Source organism: Condylura cristata, unplaced genomic scaffold (assembly GCF_000260355.1).
Source record: "Condylura cristata isolate star-nosed mole 26May11 unplaced genomic scaffold, ConCri1.0 scaffold00026, whole genome shotgun sequence".
In the NCBI taxonomy this organism is placed as follows: Eukaryota; Metazoa; Chordata; class Mammalia; order Eulipotyphla; family Talpidae; genus Condylura; species Condylura cristata.
Window position 1 is genome coordinate 17988697 of NW_004567127.1, and position 24868 is coordinate 18013564.

Genomic DNA, 24868 nt, shown 5'->3' on the forward strand with positions numbered 1-24868 from the left:
CCCCCCCCCGGGCTGCTGTCCTGGGGATCAGTTACCAGGTCTCCTTGACAGTAAAACTGAGCTCCAGAGTCTGAAGCCTCTTGCTGTGCCCTGAGAGTGGGAACTGTTTAGGAACTTCTTTGAGCTCCCAGAAGTGTTTGGGAAGAGTCAACCCCACTGACCTCTGCACCAGGTCATATACAGGTATCCCCTAGAAGCAGTCATCAAAGGCAGGTCATCAGACAGGGCTACCAGCTCCTTTCTGGGCAACACTGGTTACTGTATCCCATGGGAGCTGTAACACAAGCTCCTCTGGCTACCAGAGCCAGGTGATTTAGAGATGGCCCTGGGCACAGTGGCAAAAACTGGGGCACAGGCATTGATAGGAGCTCCCTTCTGAGATGGTGGTGCCTGCAGCACAGTAAAGGGAGAGCATAAAGACGACAGCCACCATTGTGTCCCCGACAGCTAACTTGGCAGGCTCCTAGATGTGTGTGAGAACGTGGGTGTCCCTCAGCCAGAGCCCCTTCACCTTAAGTCTGTGCTCAGTCGGCTCCGTCTGAGCTGGGTCCTGAAGCAGGTGAGTCTAAGCACACAGGCTCTTTGAGAGTCAATTTTCGACAGTCTTGTAGGTCTTTGTATACGAATCCTGCTAATTTTCAATATTAGATAATTTGGAGGCTCATCTTTTTGGTGTCGGGGGGCTGATGTTGCAGTCCTCTCTAAGGGGAGTCCCTGAGTTTTGTGGTCCTTCTTGCTTGTGGGTTATCGTACTAGGTGGGGATGTTGCAGAGCAGCTGAGTCCCAGGCCCTCCATGGAGTTGTCACTCAGCCACCCTTCAGTGACTAGTTTTTTAAAGGGAAACTTGTGCACATGGCTACCGATTCAGTATATCTGTGAGAGATGATCTTCCTACATCCCTGTCATGAACTGGAATTTTCCTCACCTGCTTTTATTATGGTAAAATAAAAACAAAATAGGCCCTCCCTGGTGGCGCAGTGGGTTAAAGCACAGCACTGAAAAGCTAAAGCCACTTCTGCATGAGTTCGATTCCCGTCTGTCCTGGAGGTGACGACATGGCGTGGCAGACCTCTCCTAACCTGCCCGCTGCTCCCCTCAGCAGTGTACTTCATCGATCTGCCTGTTCTGCTCCCCACTCTGTCTCTGGTGAAGCCTCTCACCGTCCCTGAGCCTCTGGCCTGTACCTCAGTTCTATATGCACAAATAAATAAATCTTTAAAAAAAAAATAAATTGTACCCTTTCAATCACTTTTAAGAGCACAATTCAGCACTAAGCAACCATCACCACCACCTACATCAGCTCTTTTTCATATTCCCAAACTGAAACTTTTACCCATTCAACAGAAACTTCTCAGTACTCAGCCACACATACTGAGCAGCCATTATGTATTTTTTCTACCTCTAGGACACAGATTATTCTAGATACTCCAAGTAAGGACAATCCATTAGGAGATTGCTTTTTTACAAATCTGATTAAGACCAAGACGTGATTAAATGGATATGACATTCTCTTGGCTGATAACTATTTTATCATCATACACCAAGTCTAATAAGGTGAATCCTTGCCCTTCTTGGCATTAAAACGAACATAACTTTCAAAAATTAAGTCATCTGAGACTCAGCTTTGCTAAGGTGATTCCACTACACAAGTCTGAGAGGATGCTCTATGCCCACAAAGATGTGACTCAGTTATAGGATAATGAAAGAGCTTGACTTGATCTCTGAAACCAGGATTGAGGGCATCCTCAGAGGGGGTCTGCTATGTTCATAAAATATGAGGAACATCATATCAAATTCTATGTTTAAAAAGCAACTGTTAAAACTAAACCAAAACCATATACATGTCACACATGCATGTCGCACACATACATGTCACACACATACATGTCACACACATGCATGTCTGTGTATATTTACCTATGCGCACATGTGTAGATGACCATTTAGCATTTGTATCATGGCTAATTCCTCAATATGCAGTGATAGTGATAAGTCAGCCATAGAACTATGTTTTTATAAAAGCAAGATTTTAAGTGAGTAATAGAAATAATAAAACCATCTCTAAGGCTATCTACTTCTGTCATTCTGTTCTTTACTAGGTAAGAAAGTTTATACCTTTATTTCAATAGGAAAAAAAGGTCATTTATTCAAGTTTTTAAAATACTTTTTTCACATAAAAATTTAGCTTGTTTACTGTATGTAAATGTAATGGGAAATAGAAGTCATACTGTCTCATTTTAGTAAGCTACATTAGGAGACTATTTTTAATACTACCTAGTCAACAAAAGTTAATTTTGTTATCTTTCAAAATGTTGCTATAACAGCTACTGCAAAAAGCATTCTTTAAGAGTATCTTAATGGTAAGATATGAAGAAAAGGCAAGTTAAGATCGTTTTTAAAAACATCAACATGTACTTTATTGATTTTTTTAAAGGCATAAAAGTAAAAGAAAAATTGTACTCATCCCACATAACTAAATAGCCAGCTCACTAATCTGTGCACAGTCAGCCACTTGCCAAACCTGTGATTTCAGAGTCAAGGAAAAAGCAGCTCACAGTATTTGCATTTATGAATGCATGGAGGTGACCTAACACTCCTCCCCAGCTTACATTCTTTTCACAGCACAATGATTACTTGTGGTCCATGTTCAGGGAACATATGTAAAAGTTGCAACATGGTATTAAACGTACATGGCTACCCACACATTCTTCTCAGAGTTAACTGAGAGTTTATTAGTTTTGCATGTCTTTTTAGCAGATATGCTTAGGAAGCAAAGTGTTTGCAAAACAAATAAGGCCTGTAGAAGGCAGAATCTCTATTCTGTAACTGCCTATCTGAAGAGGACAATAAAGAAATAAGCCATATAGAAACTGCCAGTAGAAATAGCCGATTATCTTTGGGGAAATTAAGTGATTATTATTTTAAACAATAAAACCAGTGAAAGATTTAATTATTTAGATTTGTCATTGCAAATGGGTCATATAAAGGGATGCTTTGATAGAGCTGATTCTTGCAGAAATAATTTCAAATTAGTATTTTATTCACTAGTTATCTTTATGTTGGTCAATACAAAGAAAAATATAAGAATATGAATAGACATTTGTATGAATTTTTTCAAAATTCTCCAAATAGTCACGAATGCACAATAACATATATACTAAGAAAGAAAAGCAGTGGTTACATTTAAGTAAAAATAGAAAAATCACAGCATGTTATACCAAATCTATCACAATCAAACAATGATAGTTTATATACAGCTACTATTTCTGAATACCTATCTTGGGCTTGTTGTATACCTAGGTTGAAAAGCAACTATAGAGAAAACTAACAAGCATGAAAGATACATAAAATTGGTAATTTATAAATGAATGTGTAAAAAATATTTTTTAGATGTAAAGTTTAATAAGCTTACTGCCTGAGACTTGCTGTTATTACTTCAGTGTTGGAATGCTGATGAAGTCTCAGAGTAAGACCCTCCTCCCCTGCTTACCACTGCTCTATCCTATATCCTATTTAAATATAATCATGCCTATCCATGGAACTGTATGTGGAATTAAACAGAAAAGAAATATTCTAGTGGTTTTACAGGAATCTATGCCTAGCCCTGCCTGGCTGCCAAATCATAAATGTATCTGAAAAGAGAAAAATATCAATCACTACATAATCCTTAATGTTTTAAGAAAAAAGTTAAGAAATTGGGTCATCTGCCTTCTTCCAAGTTTCTGAATCCAAATATATATACAAGTTATTATTTTTGTTAGTAAACAGGGTAATATATAACCAGAGTGATCCTTGAACGCACTTGGAGTTGGCCTTTGTAAATTCAGAGCCGCATGTTTAGATTTATGTTCACCTTAAGTCATTACTTCCAATTCTGTCTGCTGGGTAAGCTACTGTAAATCCTGGCACTCACCAGAACAAAGTAGTAGGCATATAGAGCTGTACAATGGTGCACTATGTAATATTTGTCACCAATCACTTTCCAATACGAAATGAGAATCAACAAATCTGTAAGAAAGAAAAATAGTATTACATAGGAAGAGAGTGGCATTGTTTTTCAATATATTCAACTCTTTCTCCTGACAACTCTGAGCCTACACCCCCATAGTACTCTCCATAGCAAGAATTAAAATGTTCACTTTTCATTCCACCTGGTGTAGACATGTTTGTTTCTGTTTAAAACTTGTTTTTAGGTGTTTGGGTTGTTACTTAATTTGGGCAAAGCTATTATCAAGGTTCTTTCAGTTGAGATTTCCTAGGTAGTGACTACTTTGAATTGAATTGCTCATCAACTAGCACATGAGACACATTAAAAATTTTGCGTTATCCTTGTTAATGACAGCATTTGGTGTCAAATGAAAGGATGTTTCCCCATGATTCACCCTTCTTTTCAATCATTCCATCTAATAATGCAGTCTATGAGAACACACTATTCATTATTTCTACCTGAATGTTATCTCTTTCTCTAGATGAACTGCTATGTTTTGATATAATCTAGGTCTTATTTTTTAACATCACTTCTGGGTGAAAATTTTCTGTTGACTCCATCACTTGTCTCTATTACTTTTGCTTCAAATTCTATCGTTTGTTTTTAGATATTTCTTTCAGTTATTTAATAAATTTAAAAATTACAAATAAGGCTCAATGTATGAATCAGACATCTGTTATTTCTCTCTTGTCTTGAGACAGACCAAGATGGCTTTTCAAAGAGCAGTTAAAATGGCATATTCCCCATTTAATTCCCATAATGTCTCCTTGGATAAAAGGCTACTCTAACCCCATTCAGTGTGAGAGGAAATACAGCAGGGAAATGTAGAGTAGAAAGAGTCCAAGAACTTAAAAGACTGTGGCTAACTTAGCTTACTCTCACACGTTTTCACAAAGCCATGGTCATGAGAACATACTGCAAGGCTCTTGCAAATGAGGGGCCTTGAGGCTTAAACTTGATTGGTATCACAATAATTCCACCTGAGGGACTCTTTAGGACAACAAGGGGCCACCATCAGCAAGCAATATGAGGTTCAGGAGCCCCACTCTGCAGTCCTGAACTTCAGGGCCAAGAGCCAGCAGCAAAAACATCGGGTGTTCTGCCATCACAGCAGGTGTTTGTTTTCTCCAGTATGGGTCCGAAAAGGTACTACTCAAATAAATAAACCAAAGCAAATCCTACGCATTACTTGCATCATCTATGAGTGGTTTAAAAAGAAACAGACAATGAACACTGTATCACATACCAGAAAAGAGGTAGCCGCTAGCAATAGAAATATTCACTTTCACAAGCGTTGACTCACCCCTAAATTTAAAAAAAAGGTTACTTTTTTTAGTACATAGGTTATAAATGACAGCTACCTTTATTCTATTGGAGTTTAAATATAATTAAAATGCTTTCTATAGATTCCCAAGTGGTAAATTGTCATTTGCACAAGGTACTGTTAGCTATCATAATACTTCTTACTGGATGAATAATGATTTATCTGAGCTAAAAATACATGAAAATAATGTTTAAAAAAGAAAACTTTTTATAAACATATTTCTCAAACAATTTGTTTGCAAAAAGATTCAATTGGGATTTGAGATGCTGACTGTTTGGATTCTGTATCAGAATTACAAGTTCAAAGATCCCACCTCTGACGCTGAAGCAATACACTACTACCTTACTGAGAACTAGAGGGATTTACCTATGGTAAAGGTAAAAAACTCTTTAGCCCTGCTGTATGGAGCTCTACACTTTTGCCTTTCTAGCATTTTAAAGGGGAAAAACAAATATAATCTCAGTCTTTTCTCTGTAATATGAACTGCTAGTGCAAAGGACACACTACAAAAGCAGTCAGAGCTCAAGTACATGGCAGAAGCCATTTCTTTACCAATATTGATCCACAAATATAACCCAGGAAAACTGGACCTAGGTATATTAAGGGATCAAAGAAAAATTTAAAATATCCAAAAAATTATTTAGGTAGGTTAATATATTAAAATTTGGTCTAGAAACTAAATTCTCTAAATTGAGTTGTTTTGAAATTACCCAGTGAAAATTTACTAAACTGGCATAGTTCTGATGAGTATAATTCCACATTTATGAATAAAGACCAGCACTACGGCTGTCAAACAGTGGGGTTAGGAGACCTGGTTAAACGGTTCAACATGCCATAGAGCCCACGTCTGCCTATCTGATGCAGAGGTTTCTCAGAAGCCATCTAATCTCTCAAACTAAGCTGAACTATGTTTTCTCGTGTACTGTTAGGAAAAATAGTTTGTAGAACTTCTGCGATTTGAACAACATTTAAATTTTTCAAAAAGAATCATTGTGAAGTTATCTTTGTATTGCAGAACAGTTATTACTAGTGCCTCAAATCTTCTCATTCAGTACTCAAGTCCTCATAATGGTCATCTATAATTCTCATTTTCATATCTTAGATAGAAGATGATGGACCAAACAAAAGTTTGAACACTAAGCCTTAAGTATTCTCTAAACTGCTTATCCTAGCTTCATCACCTCTTTTTGCTTAGTGATAGCAATAACTTGCTTTTATTCACTAACACAGTAAAAATGTCTGCATCATCACTGTCGCTCCCTATTCTGGATAACAATTATGATACTAAAGCAAAATGGCCCACATTATTTGTACTCAAATCTAAAGTAAGTCTTTTAATACACCTTGCTGAAATAAGTCTAGGCACAGCATCTTAATAAAACATACACCATCAATATATTTCACTTTAAAGTAAAGTAAGAGATGTTCTTGTTAATAATTAACATCAAAACATAAATCAAATGGACGATGTAAGAGGAAATAGCTTACCAAACTGGATCAGCTAGAGAATCCTCATCAAAAAAGAAAATGTACAGGCCCAGAATCCCAACAATCAAAGAATGACATGTCGATACAACCCTGAAATGAAACAAAACACAGTGATTTTTTATTCTGTGCAATAAATTTGAAGTTCGGCAGGTCATTTAACATTCTGAAAAACTTAAATCAGAAAGCATTTAAACATAGGGACAGAGTACAACTGAGAGGATAATACAAACTGCCTTTTTGAAATGGGCCACACCCTCTCTTTGGAAATAATAAGAAGAATGGCCAGGTCCATAACTTCCTGCTAGAAAACTGGTGACCCGCTTACTGATGAAGTCATAAAGCAGAAGTGTCTGTGATGGCACTGCTGCCAGTCTTGTGTAGACACCACCTGGCACAGGTAAGCCCACCTCTCTGCTGCCAGCTCGGCGCTCCATGCCCAACAATCTCAATGCAGGGTTTCCTGCTCCAATCAGTCAGAAATGACTTCCAGATCTGTTAGCTAACGCTATCCCTTGAATTCCATGAAATGATGATGTATTGCCTTGTAGATTTCCATTTTAGATGCACACTCACATGCATTATTGTGCTCGGTTCTTGTAAGCAAGCTCTCAGAAGGCCAGGGCGGCAACTATGAGTCTCTATCACTATTACAAATGCATTTTTCAATAGCAAAATTGAAGATTATAAATTTATGCAGAAAACCTGTTTAAAAGATGGACCCAAGTGGAAGCAAAATGTTCACAAGAATCCAGATGGAATTTTCTTTTATAGAAGGAACAGGTTTAGATGGAAAACATTCGTCTGTGAACACTTTGCTAATAATTTACTGACACCAAATCACTATGATAGCTACCGAAAGAGCCCATATACAGAATACTACACATATTCACACAATAAAACTTATACGTTATGAAGTTCTTTTCCCTTCATTAAAATAAAGGATGAAAGAATAGCAGTTGTTTCTCTAGATGTTAATAGTACATAATGAATGTCTCTCCTCAGTATGTACCCACAATCTTTAAAAGTAAAATATATCAACTAATATAAAGGTCTTATTATAACTTAAAAACTCAACACACTAGATTTAATAGATGATGGGCTCTGAAACAGATATATTATGTTAAATCAAATCGTATTTTAAGTAATCAGAGGCACTTAAAAAGACCATTTTGAAATGTGAATAATTAACCCAATTTGTCAGGTGTATGAATGTGGACTTTTCATGACAAGCACACTTGAATTCCATCTGAACATAGAAGGATAAAAATGTGCATTCCTTGACATCAAATAGAACACTCCACATTCCATCTAAACAGTCATACAACTCACTTGTTATCAAAAACTTCTAAGAAAAGAAAGAAACATGGTCTTTGGCTACTTCAATATTTACCAACCTAATATCAAAAATTTCTAACTTTTTGGAAAAAAAAATCTAACTTTTTGTTCCTTATACTCAAGCTTTAAAAATACTTCTCTGGTTTCTCTCTGGTGGCACAACAGGTTAAAGTGACACACTATGTGTGGAGCTCTCTGAAGCCACTGAAGCACAAATTCAATCCCCCGCTAGAGGGGTGACCCACATGGCATGACAGACCTCTCCTGTCTGGCCCACTGCTCCCCTCAGCAGTGTTACTTCATTGTTCTGCCTGTTCTGCTCCCCACTCTGTCTCTGGTGAATCCTCTTACCCACCACACCTCTGGCCTGTACCCCAGTTCTGTATGCATTAATAAATAAATCTTTTTTTCCTAAGATTCATTTTATTCATACAGAACTGGGGTACAAGCCAGAGGTGCAGGGGCAGTAAGAGGATTCAGCAGAGACAGAGTGGGGAGCAGAACACGCCGATTGCTGAGGAGAGCAGTGGGCGGTCAGGAGAGGTCTGCTGTGCCATATGGATAGCATCCGGGGAGGGGAGAGAACGCGCACTGATGCGGCTGTGGCTGGCTTGCAGTGCTGCATACTAACCTGTTGTGCCACCAGAAAGGGCCAAATAAATAAATCTTTAAAAAAAAAAAAAAAAACTTCTTTGCTGAAAGGTTGTTATGGTAAATGGGAAAAATTAAAAGACCTCAGCTGATGAAAATGGCATATTTCATAAGAGAAAAGCTGATCATTACTGGAATCAAACAGATCTAACTGCAATGAACAGAAGAAACATCCAGTCACTGATTTAATCATTCACAAATGTTTATATGTAAATAATGGAGATATAAATAATAATGGTCAAGTATGTATATTTTCTGAAAAGTAACAAGTATCACAATTTCTCACTTCTCTTAGGGGTGCATTTCCCAGAGCTGCTTCTTTCCTCTGGTTCTTTTTCTACTAGGTGGTGTAGACCACTCATTGTTCAGAGACTCCTGACTGCTGGGAAAACTGAATTGTTTTTGTTTTGTGGATGTATTTCAAGACTGGACGCTGGACCAGGACATATATTACATGTGAGCTTTACTCAAAAAGCAGACAATTTTGTCCTTGCACTCTAACCTTAAGTCCTATGTAAAGCAAGTTTGACTGGGAAATGGGAGTAAGTCAGAGAGAGAGAGAGACCAGTGGGATATTGTAATGAATCTGGTACAGTTTCAGGCTCCCTTTATGATGCACACTCAGCTTCCCAAACAGCCATCCCAGGCATCATCCAATGGCAGCAAGAAGACAGAATAAAGGAACGTATTTTTCAATTTCATCACTTTGTTTTAATCTTTGCTCCCTTTTTCAGTACATTTGCTATTTCTTTGGCTTGCAGCTCTCCAAATTCAAATGCTTTCATCTACCCTAATCACTAATCACGGTGAAAGGAAAGAAAAGTAGCTCAAAATTTAGCTACAGAAAAGGTATGCCCCTTGCCTCTTACTTCTCTTTCCCACTAGTCTATCTATCTTCACAGTAGAAAGTGTTTTAAAAATAATGGTTGGTACCTTTTGTAGCCTGCATTTGAACAATATCTTTGTGCTATTCTTAAGACAAATGAATCATGCCTCTTATTTTACAAAAATCTGTGGAGAAATATTTCACACTTTTGAGGTGGCAGGAACTGGAGTGGGTATATACAGAATAAACCAGTGTAATATATAGACGACAACTGTCTTACTCACCATCTGAGTTGTAAGGGGATGCCTACAGAACAGTTTAACTCAAACAAAGTAGGGATTTCAGGCCAAATAGGACCATTCTCAAATAACTACTTAGATACTGGTAGTGATCTTGAATTCTAAAAGGAAATGCCAATGGAAAAATAATTGTTTTACAGACCTACTGAATTCATTTTGTTGCTAGTCTTAAATTTAACTAAATAAGAACAACATAAAGTATTGCTAGTAGCTACTGCAAATCACAGTGGTTTACAGAGCCAAATGTTTGGGTGCCTGGAATGCTGCAAGTCAACAAATGAAGAACCATCCTTGTGGGAGATGAATGAAGGGCAGGTAGCAAAAGTTTGCAAACCAACTAACTGAAACTCCCACAGATTTACATGTCCTTGGAGATCCTGTCATTTCCATTTATTTTTTTGTTTGTTTAAAAAAAATCAAAAAAACATTTTTTACTTTAGAATTATACAGCACAGGAAGAGGTTCCGGAAGGGTTCTGAAGTGAAAAGTTCATGAAGAGAGAGCGCTACGAATGCAAAAGAGGCTCCGAGTGTAGCTGCTCTGGCTCTGCTCACAGGCAAAGCTGTATTTAGGCCACTCGCAGCCCACTGGATGTTTACTCCTGTTATCATTTCCAAAGAACATGTGTTTGTTATCACTAATATTTCAGAGAAGAATGCAAAACAGTCCCCCTTGACAGCAGCTGGACTCTACTGATTACCCTTCGCATAGTTTCTCAGAAAGTGCAATCAATTTTTCCTACAATATTTCACTAGTAGAATTCGTAAAATGTTCGTGCATTACCTTAGACTTTGTTAGGTCCTAAAGGAAAGACTTTTTGAAAAGAATGTAAATAATTTCTTAAAACGAATTCTTTTTAAGTTAGTCAGTAACGTTTTCAGAGGCTTTACCTTGAGTTCCATTCAATCTTCTTTTCAAAGTTGAGACTATTAAAACCTGGAGAAACTTTTGCTGAAAACCAGTAACTTACAAAGTGAAAAAGAAGCTGAAAGGTGAAAAAGCTGGTGAAGGCAGTGCTGGTGATCAGTTTCATATCCATAGCTCATCAACCTGTTAAGAGAAAAGGTAGCAATGAATAGCTTGAAATTGCTCATGATAAACCTTTATTTATTGATTTATTTTACTTTAAAAGGGCATGTGGGCCCTCCCGGGTGGCACAGCAGGTTAAAGCGCAGCACTGCAAGTGAGCCACAGCCACTGCAGTGCAAATTCGATGCCTGGCTCTGGTGGTAACCCGCATGGCGTGGCAGACCTCTCCGGTCTCACCTACTGCTCCCCTCAGCAGTGTACTTCCTCAGTCTGCCTGTTCTGCTCCCCACCCTGTCTTTGGTGAATCCTCTCACCGCCCCTGCACCTCTGGCCTGTACCCCAGTTCTGTGTGCATAAATAAATCAATCTTTAAAAAAAAAAAAAAAGTATATGGTTGTATTTTTTTTTTTGTGATTTACCACAAAGGAAAAGAACAAAGAAACTAAGAATTTTAAGTCTTAGGTGTTTTTCACTTTTCCACCTGTCATTTATATTACATTTGTATTTAAATGAAAGGGGAAAATCTTAAAAATCTCAATAAATTACAAATTTCAGGAAACAAATTTAATAACAATATTCAAAATTAGCTAAGTTTCAGGGTCTAATATTCAGAGAATTCTAGTACTATAACTGAAAGCATTCCTATTGTAATAAATTTTTTTTAAGATTTATTTATTTATTCATACAGAACTGGGGTACAGGCAGAGATGCGGAGGGTGAGAGGATTCACCAGGTACAGAGTGGGGAGCAGAACAGGCAGATAGATGAAGTACACTGCTGAGGGGAGCAGCGGGCGGGTCAGGAGAGGTCTGCCTGGCCATGTGGATCTCCTCCCTGGCAGGCGGGAATCGAACTCATGCGAAAGTGGCTCAAGCTTCTTAGTGCGGTGCTTTAACCTGCTGCGCCACCAGGTAGGGCCTGTAATAAAATTTTTAATTAAAATTTTCTATGCCCCAATTTCCTCCTATATATATAAATGGGAAAGTTGGTTAGATAATTTTTCAAGAAGCAATTAGGTGAAAATCTTATCAGCAAAACCAAAAATAATTATGCAACAAAAACTGATTATAGAGTGGAATAAACAACATTTAAAGTAAATATCATCTTAAGAAGGATAATAAATACTACCTTAAAAAAAGAAAGAACCACACCACTATTGCTACTGCTGAAATTAGTATTTAGGTTTTTTTTAATATTCTGTTTTCACACATATCCTTCGACTAAAAATCTTCTGGGATTTTTTAATCTCTAAAATACAAAGATGTTTATTAAAGGATCTCAAGGTTTTAAGACTAGAAATAGCAGGAAGAATAGTAATATCCATGTATGTATATTCAAAGTATGTTTTCTATTTCATTGAGCTAAACTTTGGTCTAAAAATCTTAGAAACGGTCAGACCAAAAAGACGCTAAAATATTTGCTTATATGCAGCAAATACAGCATTTTGCACTCACTCTCTACCTTCAATAGGGCTGACCCTCAAATGGAAAGGAAATGAATCAATCCATATTTCCAGCTGCCTAATGTGAAGAAATAAAGTCACCTACTGAAGCCAATTCGCTAGAGAAAAACCAAGCCATTGACTGCACTAGCAATAACCCCACTTCATTGCCTTCCTGCCAGGATATCATAATAAGAATCAGTCTCCCACAGGGCCCCTTCTGACAAAATTCATGTGTCTGTAATGAATTCTTTTCTCATTCTCTCTTTCTGGTATGTGTACTCAGTAAAAATATTGATATTACAATTCTTCTCTGTGAGATTCCATTAACTTTATTGCTCATTTACTTTTTTTTTAAATCAACATGTGTTTATTGGGTATTTGAAAAACTTAATTTGCAGTCTTTTAACCTAAGTTTAATATTAACCAAATAATACATATAAATAAGCTTTGTACACAAATTAACTGTTATTATAATTTTGTTAAATGCAATATAAGGGAAAAAAGACGTTTGGAAGATTAAAGCAAATAGTGATCTGGAGGCCAGGTGAGCCGACATGTGAGGAATCTGAAACCAGCAGCCAGAACAACAGAGATTAAACAACAGAGTTTAATCTTAAATGTGAGGATGGTTTGCCCTGACAGGTTTTATATGTTCTCTGCCGGTCTTAAAGATGGCAGGGCTGCTCAGTTACTTTTGTTAAAATTCAGCATATGTCATGAGTTTTTATTTCATGAATGCTTATCAAAAGTCATAAAATACAGAGGATATCATGCAGTTCACCATTAGACAACTGATCATTCCTTAAAAAGTTGGTTTTAATTAATTCTTTGTAATTCTGGCTATTTCATATTTTCAAAAGACTTAAATTCAGCTAACTGGTGTCTTTGGGATACATGCTGAGTCTCTCTGCAAAAACATTTCAAAACTAAAAAGCTTCATATAAATTGTGGCTTCCATTAAAGCCTCAACAGACAGAAGCTAATTAAACTGTTCTACTCCAGGCTTTGCTTCTTACTAAGCTGCTGCTTGCTTAATTAATCAGTCATGTCAAATCAAGGACTAGTCTACATTTTTGCTAAACTTCCCCAGAAAAATCAAGGCTTCTGGTATGAAGCAAACACCCATTTAGACCCTGAATCAGGCAAGAAAACAGGGAAAAAAATGGATAAAACTAAATAATACTCACTAGAGACACAGAGGAAGAAGAACCTTGTGTTTGGGGATAAGCAGACACAGTAAAAGTATAAAGATATTAGGCCAGGTTCACAAAGCAGTGGCAGGAAAAAGTTTGGAATATTTACCTAGAAAGGAGCTACTGACACGAGTGGGGAATACTTCTGTGGCGAGTGAAAAGGCAGAGTGTCTGTGAACTTTACAATAGAATCTATCAGCCCGTACTGGGTCATGGATGTTTCACCCACCAAAGCAGAGGCTTTCCACACACATCCATATGTACACCATTTCCCCCAAGGTGGTTTGGTGGTTTCCATAAACTTAAACTCAGCCAGGTTGGGGAGAGCAGCTCTCCTCAGCTCCTGAGAGCCTTTCTCCAGCAGGAGGACTCCCGGAGGGAGGGCCCCTGTGTGGGCACCACACTCCAGACATTTTGCTTTCAGGGAAAAACACCCAGCAGAGAGGACACATTAACCCTGAGGAGCCACCCCGGGTATTCAAGGTGAAGCAAAGGGCCTCTCTCCGCTCCTCTTAAATCCCAGGCTGACAGTGAGGTCGAAAACACCCCAGCCCACCACTAGAATCTCTGACCTAGGAACAAGGCTCCTACCCTCATTTTCCTGAGTTCATTCCCTAGTGGCTGAGCACCAATCCCTGGGGAGCAGGCACACACTGCATCCCTCCATGCTCTGACAAAACGGGTGAGTTCTACTGCTGTAGTGTTTCAGCAGCATGAAGCTCTTAATAAAGAGGGCAGAGGAATCCCTTGTGAGTTTAAGGGAGCTCTACTTGTATACAGCGTTCCTTTTCCTGTCCTTCGCATGCTTGACTACTTCCCACACTGATTCCAAGTATTCACTGCTCTCAAGTCTCCAATTCCCTCTCTTATAATAGATGAGGTTTCTTCCCAGTTCACAGCCAAAAACAAACAAAAAACAAGAACCTGGAGCTAATCAGGCATGGATCAACTCCCTCAAGGCAGCAATGTTTCTCCCCTCCCTCTCTGCTGGTCCAGAACCTCCTCTGTGCACAGCAAAGCTCACGCCCTCAACACGGCTTATGTCATGCCAACCAGACAGTGCCACCCCCAGCACACAGGTCTCAGTGGGTCAGCCACTTTCTGGGTGGCTCCATGTGTGCAGCCTGCAGAGGCCCCATGTTCTACCTGACCCAAGCGCAACTAAACTGCAAACCAGCCCTTTTCCCAGGATTCTGGATCTCAGAGAGTAGCTGTCTTCCACCTTCTACTCTACAACCACTTAGGCATCCTGGTTGTTTCCTATCCCTCACTCCCACCACTAACACTCTGCCAAATTCTGGTAGATTGAAGAATATCAAAGGAAGAATAACTTAATTCCAGGAAAATTCTGAACATTCACAATAGCCTTATGAATAACACAAAGAAATCTGGCTGGCTAACATAATTAGGTAAAGCCAGAGCCAGCTGAAAAATTAGAAGCAGCATGTAGATCAATGATCTGAAGCAGACTTGAGAAATATCTCTGACATCTTACCAAGCTCTCTCTTTTTTAAAAAAATATTTATGTATTTATGCACGGAGAACTGGGGCACAGGTAAGAGATGCAGAGGCAGTGAGAGGATTCACCCAAGACAGAGTAGGGAGCAGAATAGGCAGATAGACGAAGTACACTGCTGAGGGGAGCAGTGGGCGAGACAGGAGAGATCTGCCACGCCAAATGGGTCACCTCTGGGGCCGGGGACAGAATTTGCATTGAAGGGGCTGCAGCTAGCTTGCAGTGCTGCATCCTAACCAGTTGCTCCACCAGCAGGGTCCCCAAGCTCTCTCTTTGTGGTCTATTTCAGGAATAGTTTTACAAATATTTATGTTTACTCTATCGGCCTACAATACAGAGCTGGGAAAAATAGCTAACGTGATGGGAAAACAGCATCAAGTTTCAAAATTATCTTCATGAACCAAGTGAGCCCCCGTCCGAAAGACAAAATAGGAATAAACTTCTAAAAGGCAATGCCCAAGCATGGGGCCTACCATAACAGTCCACTAAACACAGCACACACACTCGTAAATGCAGGTTCATGCGTGACCCTCATCACCGGTGAGTGCGTATACCTTTGGATCAAGACATGCACCGGCCCCAATTTGCTCTGACTGAATTACATCTCAAAGCACCTACGAAGGACTGCAACTAGCACTTTTTACAATGCCAAGATATGGAAACAATCTAAATGCCCCCAAACAGAAGCATGGGTCAAGAATGTGTGATATGCACAGCGTGGAATAAAAACACTCCGCGATCAAAAAAGATGAATTTATGCCATCTGCAGCAACATGGACCGACCTGGGAGGGAAGAAGCTAAGAGAAATAAGTCAGAAAGAAAAAGATAAAAATCAGATAGTTTCTCTTACATGGGGAATACAGAGAAACCAAAAAAGGGTCAGGAAAAAAAGAAAACCTGCAAGCTGACCACAGATCTGAGACATCCAGCAGGGGCGGAGGAGGGAGAGGGGCAAGACTGGGAGAGAAGAGCAGAGAGACTATGGTGATGGGTCAACGGTGCTGTGGTGGTAAGAGACTTATGGAAACTACACCTGAAGAGACACTTAAATAAAACACAGAACGATGTGAATAAGATGAAGTAAAATGAATGATGTCAAAAATTAAAAATAAATAAGGTAGTGCAACTAAGACGGTTGATTCTTAGAAATCACAACCTGGTGGAGAGTTAGAGGGCAGAGGGAAGTGAGCTCAGAAATAAGACTACTTAGCTAGGACCGGAGGGCGTACCTCAACACCTAAACACTGTCTTGGGAATTTCACGGGGACTACCCCTAAGAGGAGAAAGCATACATTGTACAGAAAGGGAGAATGTAAAAGCAGGCAACAGTTACAGGGAGGGAAGGTTCAGCTTCATTTAGGGAAGAACCTTCAACAAATTTAAAGTGTCTGCACATCCGTGGCAGGCGGTGGCGTGAGACCAGGGCGAGCCAGGAGGCCTGAGCTGGCCTACAGAGCAGTACAGGCGGGAATTCGATTTTGACATGCAAAAAGGCAATTCTGTGTTAAATCCTGCATTGCCTTCTCAACTCTGCCGTCATTTCGGTTTGAAAAACCCAAATCAAGCCTGCGAGAAAGAGGAAGTGCTTATAACACGGAGGCAGATGCAGAGGCCCAGTTTAGCTGATTTTAGCTGGAATCAGTTCCACTCGCTGTGTCACCCGGACAGACTACTACTTGCCTAACTGAACCCCAGTTGCCTCATGCATAAAATGGAGATAATAGTATTGACTGGGCATAGCTGTCATGGGAAATAAACTACATAATGTTGGGGAGGCGCTTATAACAGCAACTGGAACACGATCCACGTTCACCCACCCCCCACAGCAGCAGGACACGCAATCTCCTTCCTTCACTCCAGCCAAGCAAAGGCCACTTTCTGCGCGTTGGCGCGAGGCCTCTTACCCATCCCTGTTAACAGGTGTCAACATGCACAATGCAGACAGCCCCCACGGCAAAAACCTACCCTCTTTCCTCCACAATTTTATCCTTGTTATGCCCCAAAGTTCCCTCCCTCCACCTCCTAAGGCCTTCCATGAACTCTCCTAGAACAGCTCTACACCCAGAAAACTGTGCTCTGTCCTTGGGGTCTCCTCTTTCTTTATGTGTTCTGAAGACCCCTCTCTTCTTCTGCAACCAACCCTCTCAGGTGGCAGAGGCCTGGTCATTTACATTTGGAGTCAGGAGGCTGCCCAGCTCCTCTCCTGCCTCTGTAAACACCAGGTTGGTGGAGTTAACAGCTCCCTCTCCTCACTGGCATCATACTGTAACCTAAACGCTTCCTCCCATTCAGACATTGACCCCAGCTCACTGGCATCCCCCAACCCTGCCAGCCTGACAGACCCGTTCCTGTGTTCCCCAACCATGCAGGCCTTTGTCTCCACCTGGAGTGGGCCCTCTTCCATACCACTTGACCCACTTTGGACCTTTATTGTCCCTCACTTATCATTCATCTGCCTCCGAAATAACATTCCAGGGATCCCCTTTGTTGCTCTTTCCTTCCAGTAGACTCGGCCTTCGGCATTTGGGCATTCTCAATCCCCTGACCTCTCAGCTTTCCCTCAGCGCATTAGCCATCTCCTCTGTTCTACTTCCGCCTTTAATCAGCTTAGAGCTGAGAGCCCATTATTTCAGTAACACTCTTACTAATACCCTGCATTTCCTTTCCACTGCCAGAGCTGGCAAAACCCAAGCCTGAATCTGCCCAATTATGTACTCAGTGACAAGCCCGAAAACAATCAGAGCACTGACAAAAAAGTCAGATACCAGAAGAGATTGAGTTGGTATGTGTGAAATTGCAGAGAGATTAAACAGTCTCAAAATTTTCCTTCCCTCCCACCACATTGCCTGAGCCAACGAATACTCCCACAGTCCACAATTTTCCAAATCACTTCAACTCTTTTCAAATCTCCAACCATCTACCCCATTCTCAACAGAAAACCCCCATCCTACTTACTAAAAATGTCTACCCATGAAAACTCTCACTGCCACACTGCAAACTGTGCAAATTACCTGCCTCTTTACCCACCTGTCCTTGCTTGCCAGGACAAACTTTCTGAGCATTTTGGATCTACCCTTCCTGAACTTCTTTGGAATCTTTTGTTTCTGTTGTCCTTTATTCTCTCCTCAACTAGATCTTTCTATTGTCTTTTAAATAAGCTCAAGTAGTTCCAATGAAAACAAAACCCATAGCCCCACAAGCTCCTCTTCAATCCTGTGTCTCCTTTCCAGTATAGTTTTCTCCCTCACAGTCTCCTGGCTCCTCTTTACCCCTACACTCTCTAAAGACAAAGTCCTAGAAAAGGTTGGTCCATCCTGTCATTTTTCACCTCTCACTGCTCAAACCCCTCGCTAATTCCCTGCTATAACTATTCTAAGCTCAGCAGTGACTTCTATGTGTGACCTCATGTAACCTGACCTCCCATCAACACCTGACACCACTGACCGCTTTCTTCTTGAAAAGCTTTCTTCCCTTTGAAGCAAGGACAGGTGAGTAAAGGGGCCAGTAATTTGGTAGTGTAACACAGTTTTCATAGGTTGACATTTTTAGTAAGTAGGATGGGAGTTTTCTGTTGAGAATGGGACAGATGGTTGGAGGCTTCAAGAGTTGGAGTGATTTGGGAAATTGTTGGTCTCAGTAACACCAACCTCTTGCTCTGCCCACCAACCAAATAAGACAATTCCCTGAGGCTCACTGTTGGGTCCTTCTTTTTACTTGGTTCCTATGTGATTTCATATATCCCTCTGGTTTCAGCTACCCCTTATCTGCAGGACAATCTCAGGTTTAAATGCCCATCCCAGATCTCTCCTCTGAGTTCCTGAAACATATAGCAAACTGCCAACTTGGCATTACCATGTTGCATTTCAAAGGTATTGCAAACCAAGTTGACCACCCCAAAAACTTGGTGAACTTCTAGGTTGTTCATCTCATGGGCGGTGTCATCATCCACCCAGATCTGAGCGCCGGAAATCTACAAATCACCCATGATAACTACTCTGCTACCCCACCTGATCCTTCATGGAGTCCTGTGGATTTCAGTCACTGCTTAATCAGCTCTCAAAATTAGCCATTTCTCTCAAGCTACCACCATCACTTTTCTGGACTGTCTCCAAACTAGTCTCCTTAGTGTGGCATGGAGACCTGAAGGCTCTAAGGAAACCCTTTCTAGAAGTTGTCTCCAGTCATGCCAGCTCCTCACCTACCTGCAGCTTAAAACTTTCACTGGTGGGCCCACCCTGGTGGTGCCACAGGTTAAAGAGCAGCACTATGAAGCTAGGTGTAGCTGCTTCAGTAAGAAGAGTCTGGTCCCGGGCCAGGGAGGTGACCCCCATGGCGTGGCAGACCTCTCCTGTCTCACCCACTGCTCCCCTTGGCAGTTTTCTTCATCAGTCTGCCTGTTCTGTTCCCCACTTTGTCTCTGGTGAATCCTCTCACACCATCTCCCCACTCCCCACTCCACCCCCTCTGGCCTGTACTCCAGTTCTTTATGCATAAGTAAATAAATCTTTAAAAAAAAAACTTTCACTGGTTTTCCAGAGTTCTTTTAGGATCCACCTTCTCCAGTCTCAACTGGCACCTGAACTCACTTGCTGCACGCCACCTAATGTGGCTCCTTTCTGTTCCTCAGAGATGCCATGTTCCCTCCCCCTGCCAGTCTTTACATATTCTATCCCTCCATTCTAGCCCTGCTCCTCCACTCCCACGTTAACATGCATGCTTCTGCAGCTCCCGGGCCGAGCCTTCCTTCCTCAGGGATGTCTTCTTTGAGCTCAGAAAACAGGTATTTAATATTTAGTTCATCTACCCCAAACAAATGGTTTGTGCTCAAAAGTTTCATGTATAATTGTAATCTGCACAGTATCTTGCACACTAGGGCCAGCTATAGACTTATTCATTAACTTATCTGTATGTCAGTAGCCCTAACAAGACAAAAATGTTATAAAGTCTCTATAAATTTGCAAACCAGAAGTCATTTGTCAATGAGTACAGGACTGCAGAAGAAGAGCTATTTATCAAACCAAACAAAAGCTCTCTCCAGAAAGAGGGCACGCCTGCCCTCTACCCATTCTACTTTTTGTTTGCATTTCCATATGAGTGGTACACTGCAATTACCTGTCTAAACAGTCATAAAATGTCAGTAATTAACCAAAGACATTAAAATCCCTCCCTGGTGGCTAAGCGAGTCAAAGCGCAGCACTGAGAATCGAAAGCCACTTCTGCATGAGTTCAATCCCCGCCTACCTCAGAGGTGATCCACATGGCTCAGCAGACCTCTCCTGACCCACCCACTTGCTCCCCTCAGCAGTGTACTTTGTTGATCTGCCTGTTCTGCTCCCCACTCTGTCTCTGTTGAACCCTGTCTGTCACCACCACTGCACCTCTGGCCTATACCCCAGTTCTGTATGCACAAATAAATAAATCTTTAAAAAAAAAATCCCTTAGTAAAGAATAACTACCACACTACTCAATGGATCATGTAAAAAACTGCGAACCATGTAATCAAATGGGTACTATGCTCTTAGCTAACTGCGGTTAGTTTTTGTCTTCTGTGGTTTTAATTCTGCATCATGAGCTTATGATGAAAAGTTATAAGATTAACATGCAGAATACATGCTACCTCATTTTTCCTTTCTGAGCTCCAAGTTCAAATACCATTAACATTGGTGTGAAGTCTACCAGAAGCCAGCTGCATGAAGAGTCAGTCCAACATCTATAAATCCTCCAATATTCACAGTACTGCTCTTTTAGTTGAAGCCAATAGGAAGAAAATGAAGACTAAATTAGGAAAAGCTAAGGAACCCTATATGAATAAAATTAAATTACATTCCCTTTCTCAGATGTGTTACTTAAAATTTAACAAGGAATTGCACACAATTATGTGAAAAATTTCTCTTTGCTTCTTCACTGTGTCTTAAGGCACTTGGCTTTGAAAAGGGATATCCTTTATATTTTTATTCTGTTCCCTATGCCTTCCTCCCTTTCACTTTCCAAGAGCAAGTAAGAGAATTCAAATTAAAGAGACACTGTTCCACCAGCTGGCAACTGATACCACCCGGAAACAGTTTTTGCATTATAGACTGTTTTGATTTTAACAAAGCATAAAAATATTTAAAAGTTAAATATTCATAATTCCTATCTAGCTTTTATTTTTCCCACAGTATTTACAATAACAAGCTGTTAGAATAGGAAGTAGGCTAAGTTCTATCATCACCCTGGCACACGGGTGACTCAGTGATGGGAGGCCCACAGGGATTACAATTGAGATGAAAAAAAAATGTACAAAATGATGCAAAAATAAACTATTATATTATAAAAAAAATTCTATCATCACCCATCCCAGCAAGTCATATCCAGACATGGGCTGTGGGGTGGTCCCACCTTGCCACCACAACGAAGAAAACTGTTTTGAGGGTGAATATGGATAGGGTTACAGAGAGCCCTCAAGTTGTTTTAATATAGCAAAGACGGTAGAGGGAAAATAGGCCATTTCCTTAACCCCTTACAGAAAATGCTTGCCTTCTCAAGAATTTCTCTCCCTGGTTTTCCACACATTTGGTCAGTTCAATGGTAGTTTTGTTTTTTTTTTAAGATTTATTTATTTGTGCATACAGAACTGGGGTGCAGGACAGAGGCTCAAGGGCAGTTAGAGGCTTCACCAGTGACAGAGTGGGGAACAGAACAGGTAGATCGATGAAGTACACTGCTGAGGGGAGCAGCAGGCGGGTCAGGAGAGGTCTGCCACGCCATGTGGTCACCTCCAGGGCAGGTGGGAATCGAACTCATGTGGAAGCAGCTTTAGATTCTCAGTGCTGTGCTTTAACCAGCTGCGCCACCAGGGAGGGCCTCAATGATATTTTTAATTAAAATTTTTAACAAAGTTTTATCTTATTTTCCTAACACACATTTAAACTTTTGGAATGAAATGAAATTTAACATAATGAACCTATGTCATCTCAATTATTTTTTCAGTTTTATTGAGAAATAATGTCAGACATCACTGTTTAAGGCTACAGCATCATGTAATGATTCACATATATTGCAAAATGATTGCCACAATGGGTTCAGCCATTACTCATCACTATGCACACACAATAAAAAGAGAAAGAAAATATGACAAGAACTAGTACTTTCTAACAACTGTCGTATATGTCGGTCATACAGTGGTGTTAACTATTATCATCATGTATATTACATCCCTAGTGCTTATTTATATGTACCTGTAACCTTCCTCCAATTCCCCTACCCCTACACCTTGCCTCTGGAAACCAAACGGACCTCCTTTTTTATGAGCTTGATTGGTTAGTTGGTTGATTTGCCTTTTAGATTCTAAACATAAGTGAGATAATGCAGTATTTGTCTTTATCTGACTTACTTCACTTAGCAAAACGCCTTCAAGTTTCATCCGCATTATTACAATTGGCAGAATTTCCTCATGTTTTATGGCTGAATTATATTGTATACACCAAAACTTCTTAATGCATTCATCAATAGATGCCTCAGTTGTTTCCATGTACTGGTTATTATCAATAATGCTGCTATGAACATGTGTATGCAGAATCACTTTTTGAACTACTGTTTTTATTTCCTTTGGATATATTCCCAGAAGTAGACTTGCTGGATCATATGAACTTGTACTTTCAGATTCTGAGGCTCCTACATAATGTTTGCCACAGTGACTATACCAACTTACAATCCTACCCACAGTGTACGTCCATGCCAGCGTGTGCTATTTCTTATCTTTTTGGTGATAGTCATTCCAACAGCCTTGAGGTGTAATCTCATTGTGGCTGATTTGCATTTCCCTAAGCACTAGTGCTGGTGAGCATCTTTTCATGACCTGTTAGTCTTCACTTATCTTTTTTGGAGACGGTCTATTCAAGCCCTTTACCCATTTTTTAAGGTGTTGTGTTTGCTAATGAAATGTCTGAGTTCTTCATGTATCTTGGATGTTAACATCTATCAAGTACTTGGATTGCAAATATTTTCTCCCATTCCATAGGTCATCTTTTCACTTTGTTCATGTTTTCTTTTCCTATGCAGAAGCATTTAAATTTGATGTAGGCCTCCCCGCCCCCCCATTGTGATTTTGCTGCTTATGTTGTAGTGTTTTATTCAAAAAATCATTACCAAGCTCCTTAATAAGAAGCTTTATTCCTAGGTTTTCTTACAGAAATATTATGGCTGTCTTACATTTACATTTTTCATCGATTTCAAGATTTGTGTGTGTGTGTGTGTGTGTACAGTATGTTTCATTCTCGTACATGTGAGTATCCAACTATCCCAGCACCATTTATTAGAGAAAATGTCTTTTTTCCCTTCCTGGCTTCCTTGTTTAAAGTAGTTTAATGTACATGCATGGGTTTATTTTGTTCCACTGGCCTTTTTTCTATTTTTTACTTTGGCCAGCAACATACTATCTTGATTATTACAACTTTAGAGTGTAGCTTGAAATCAGAATCTGCAATGCTTCCTGCTTTCTTGCGATCTCTTTAGCTATTGGGAGTCTTTTTTAAATTCCACATAAATTTTAAGTGTTTTTTCTACTTCTGTAAAAATTGTCGTTGGATGCTTGATAGGGATTGATTGTATGGAGTCTATAGATGGTTTTTGGTAGCAATGACATTTTAACAATATTCTTCCAATCCATGAATTCAATATAACTTTCCATCTTTGTGTCTTCTTGGATTTCTTTCATCAATGGTTTGTAGTTTTCAATGTAATAATTTCAATAATTTTACCTCTTTGGTTAAATTTATTCCTATTTTATTATCTTTTGATACTACTATAAATAGAATCAATTTCTTTTTCAGGAGATCCATTGTTTGGGTGTAGAAATATCACTGATTTTTGTATGTTTATTTTGTATTCTGCTATCTTACTAAATGACTGGGTAGCTCTAACAGGCTTCTTTTTGGTTGAGCCTTCAGAATTCTCTATATATAATATCATGTATCTGTAAATTGAGACAATTATACTTCTTCCTTTTCAATTCTGAAATTGATTATTTCTTTTTCTTGCTTTATGGCTGCACCTAGGACATCCAGTACTATGTTGAATAGAGTGGTGTGAATGGGCAACTGGTCTTACAACCTTTCTCCATCAAGTATGTTAGCTTACTGGTCATATATGGCCCTTACTATGTTGAGATATGTTTCTTCTATGCCTAATTTGTTAAAAGTTTTTACAAGTGTTGAATCTTATCAATTGCTTTTTCTGTGTCTCCTGAGATGATCACATTATTTCCTTTTATTCTATTAATCAATGATACACCACAACACTTATTATGCAAATAAGTGTTGTGGTGTATCATTGATTAATAGAATAGAATATGCAATTCTTTACCATCCCTGCATCACAAACATTAATCTCATCTAATCATCATGAATGATTTTTTTAATGTGCTGCTGAATTGGGTCTGTAGTATTTTATTGAAAATTTTTGCTTTTAGGTTCATCAGGGATATTGGCCTGTAGTTTTCTAGAGGTATCCTTTCTGGTTTTGATATCAGAATAGTGCTGGCCTCATAAAGTACGTTTGGAGGTGTTCCCTCCTTTTCCATTTTTTGGAAGAGTTTGAGAAAAGCTACTGTTAGCTTTTTTAAAAAAAATCATTTATCTTATTCTTTAAAATCTTATTTCATTTTATACTTATTCCAAGTTTGGGGCTTTTTACTATAATGCCTAAGAGAACCAACAATGGGAAAAGAACTTCCCTCAGCTCTCTCTATTGCTCTGCTGGTTTGTCGACTCCTAGCCTATTAAAAATTAATTCGC

General features: G+C 39.6%; 1 protein-coding gene across 3 annotated transcripts in view; it reads right to left on the reverse strand.

Annotated features, from left to right (window-relative positions):
* The window catches only part of LOC101637714 (transmembrane protein 56), a 61434-nt gene that overhangs the window by 25642 nt on the left and 10924 nt on the right, over positions 1 to 24868 (reverse strand). For 2 of the 3 annotated variants that reach the window (XM_012730148.1, XM_012730149.1), the window contains exons 2-5: positions 10803 to 10962; positions 6802 to 6891; positions 5236 to 5294; positions 3915 to 4009 (exon numbers count right to left, since the gene is read on the reverse strand). In XM_012730148.1, the coding sequence (XP_012585602.1) occupies positions 3915 to 4009; positions 5236 to 5294; positions 6802 to 6891; positions 10803 to 10951 (393 nt within the window). In that variant the 5' untranslated portion in view covers positions 10952 to 10962. The remainder of the gene's footprint in view (positions 1 to 3914; positions 4010 to 5235; positions 5295 to 6801; positions 6892 to 10802; positions 10963 to 24868) is intronic. The other variant, XM_004689517.2, reaches the window with a different exon arrangement.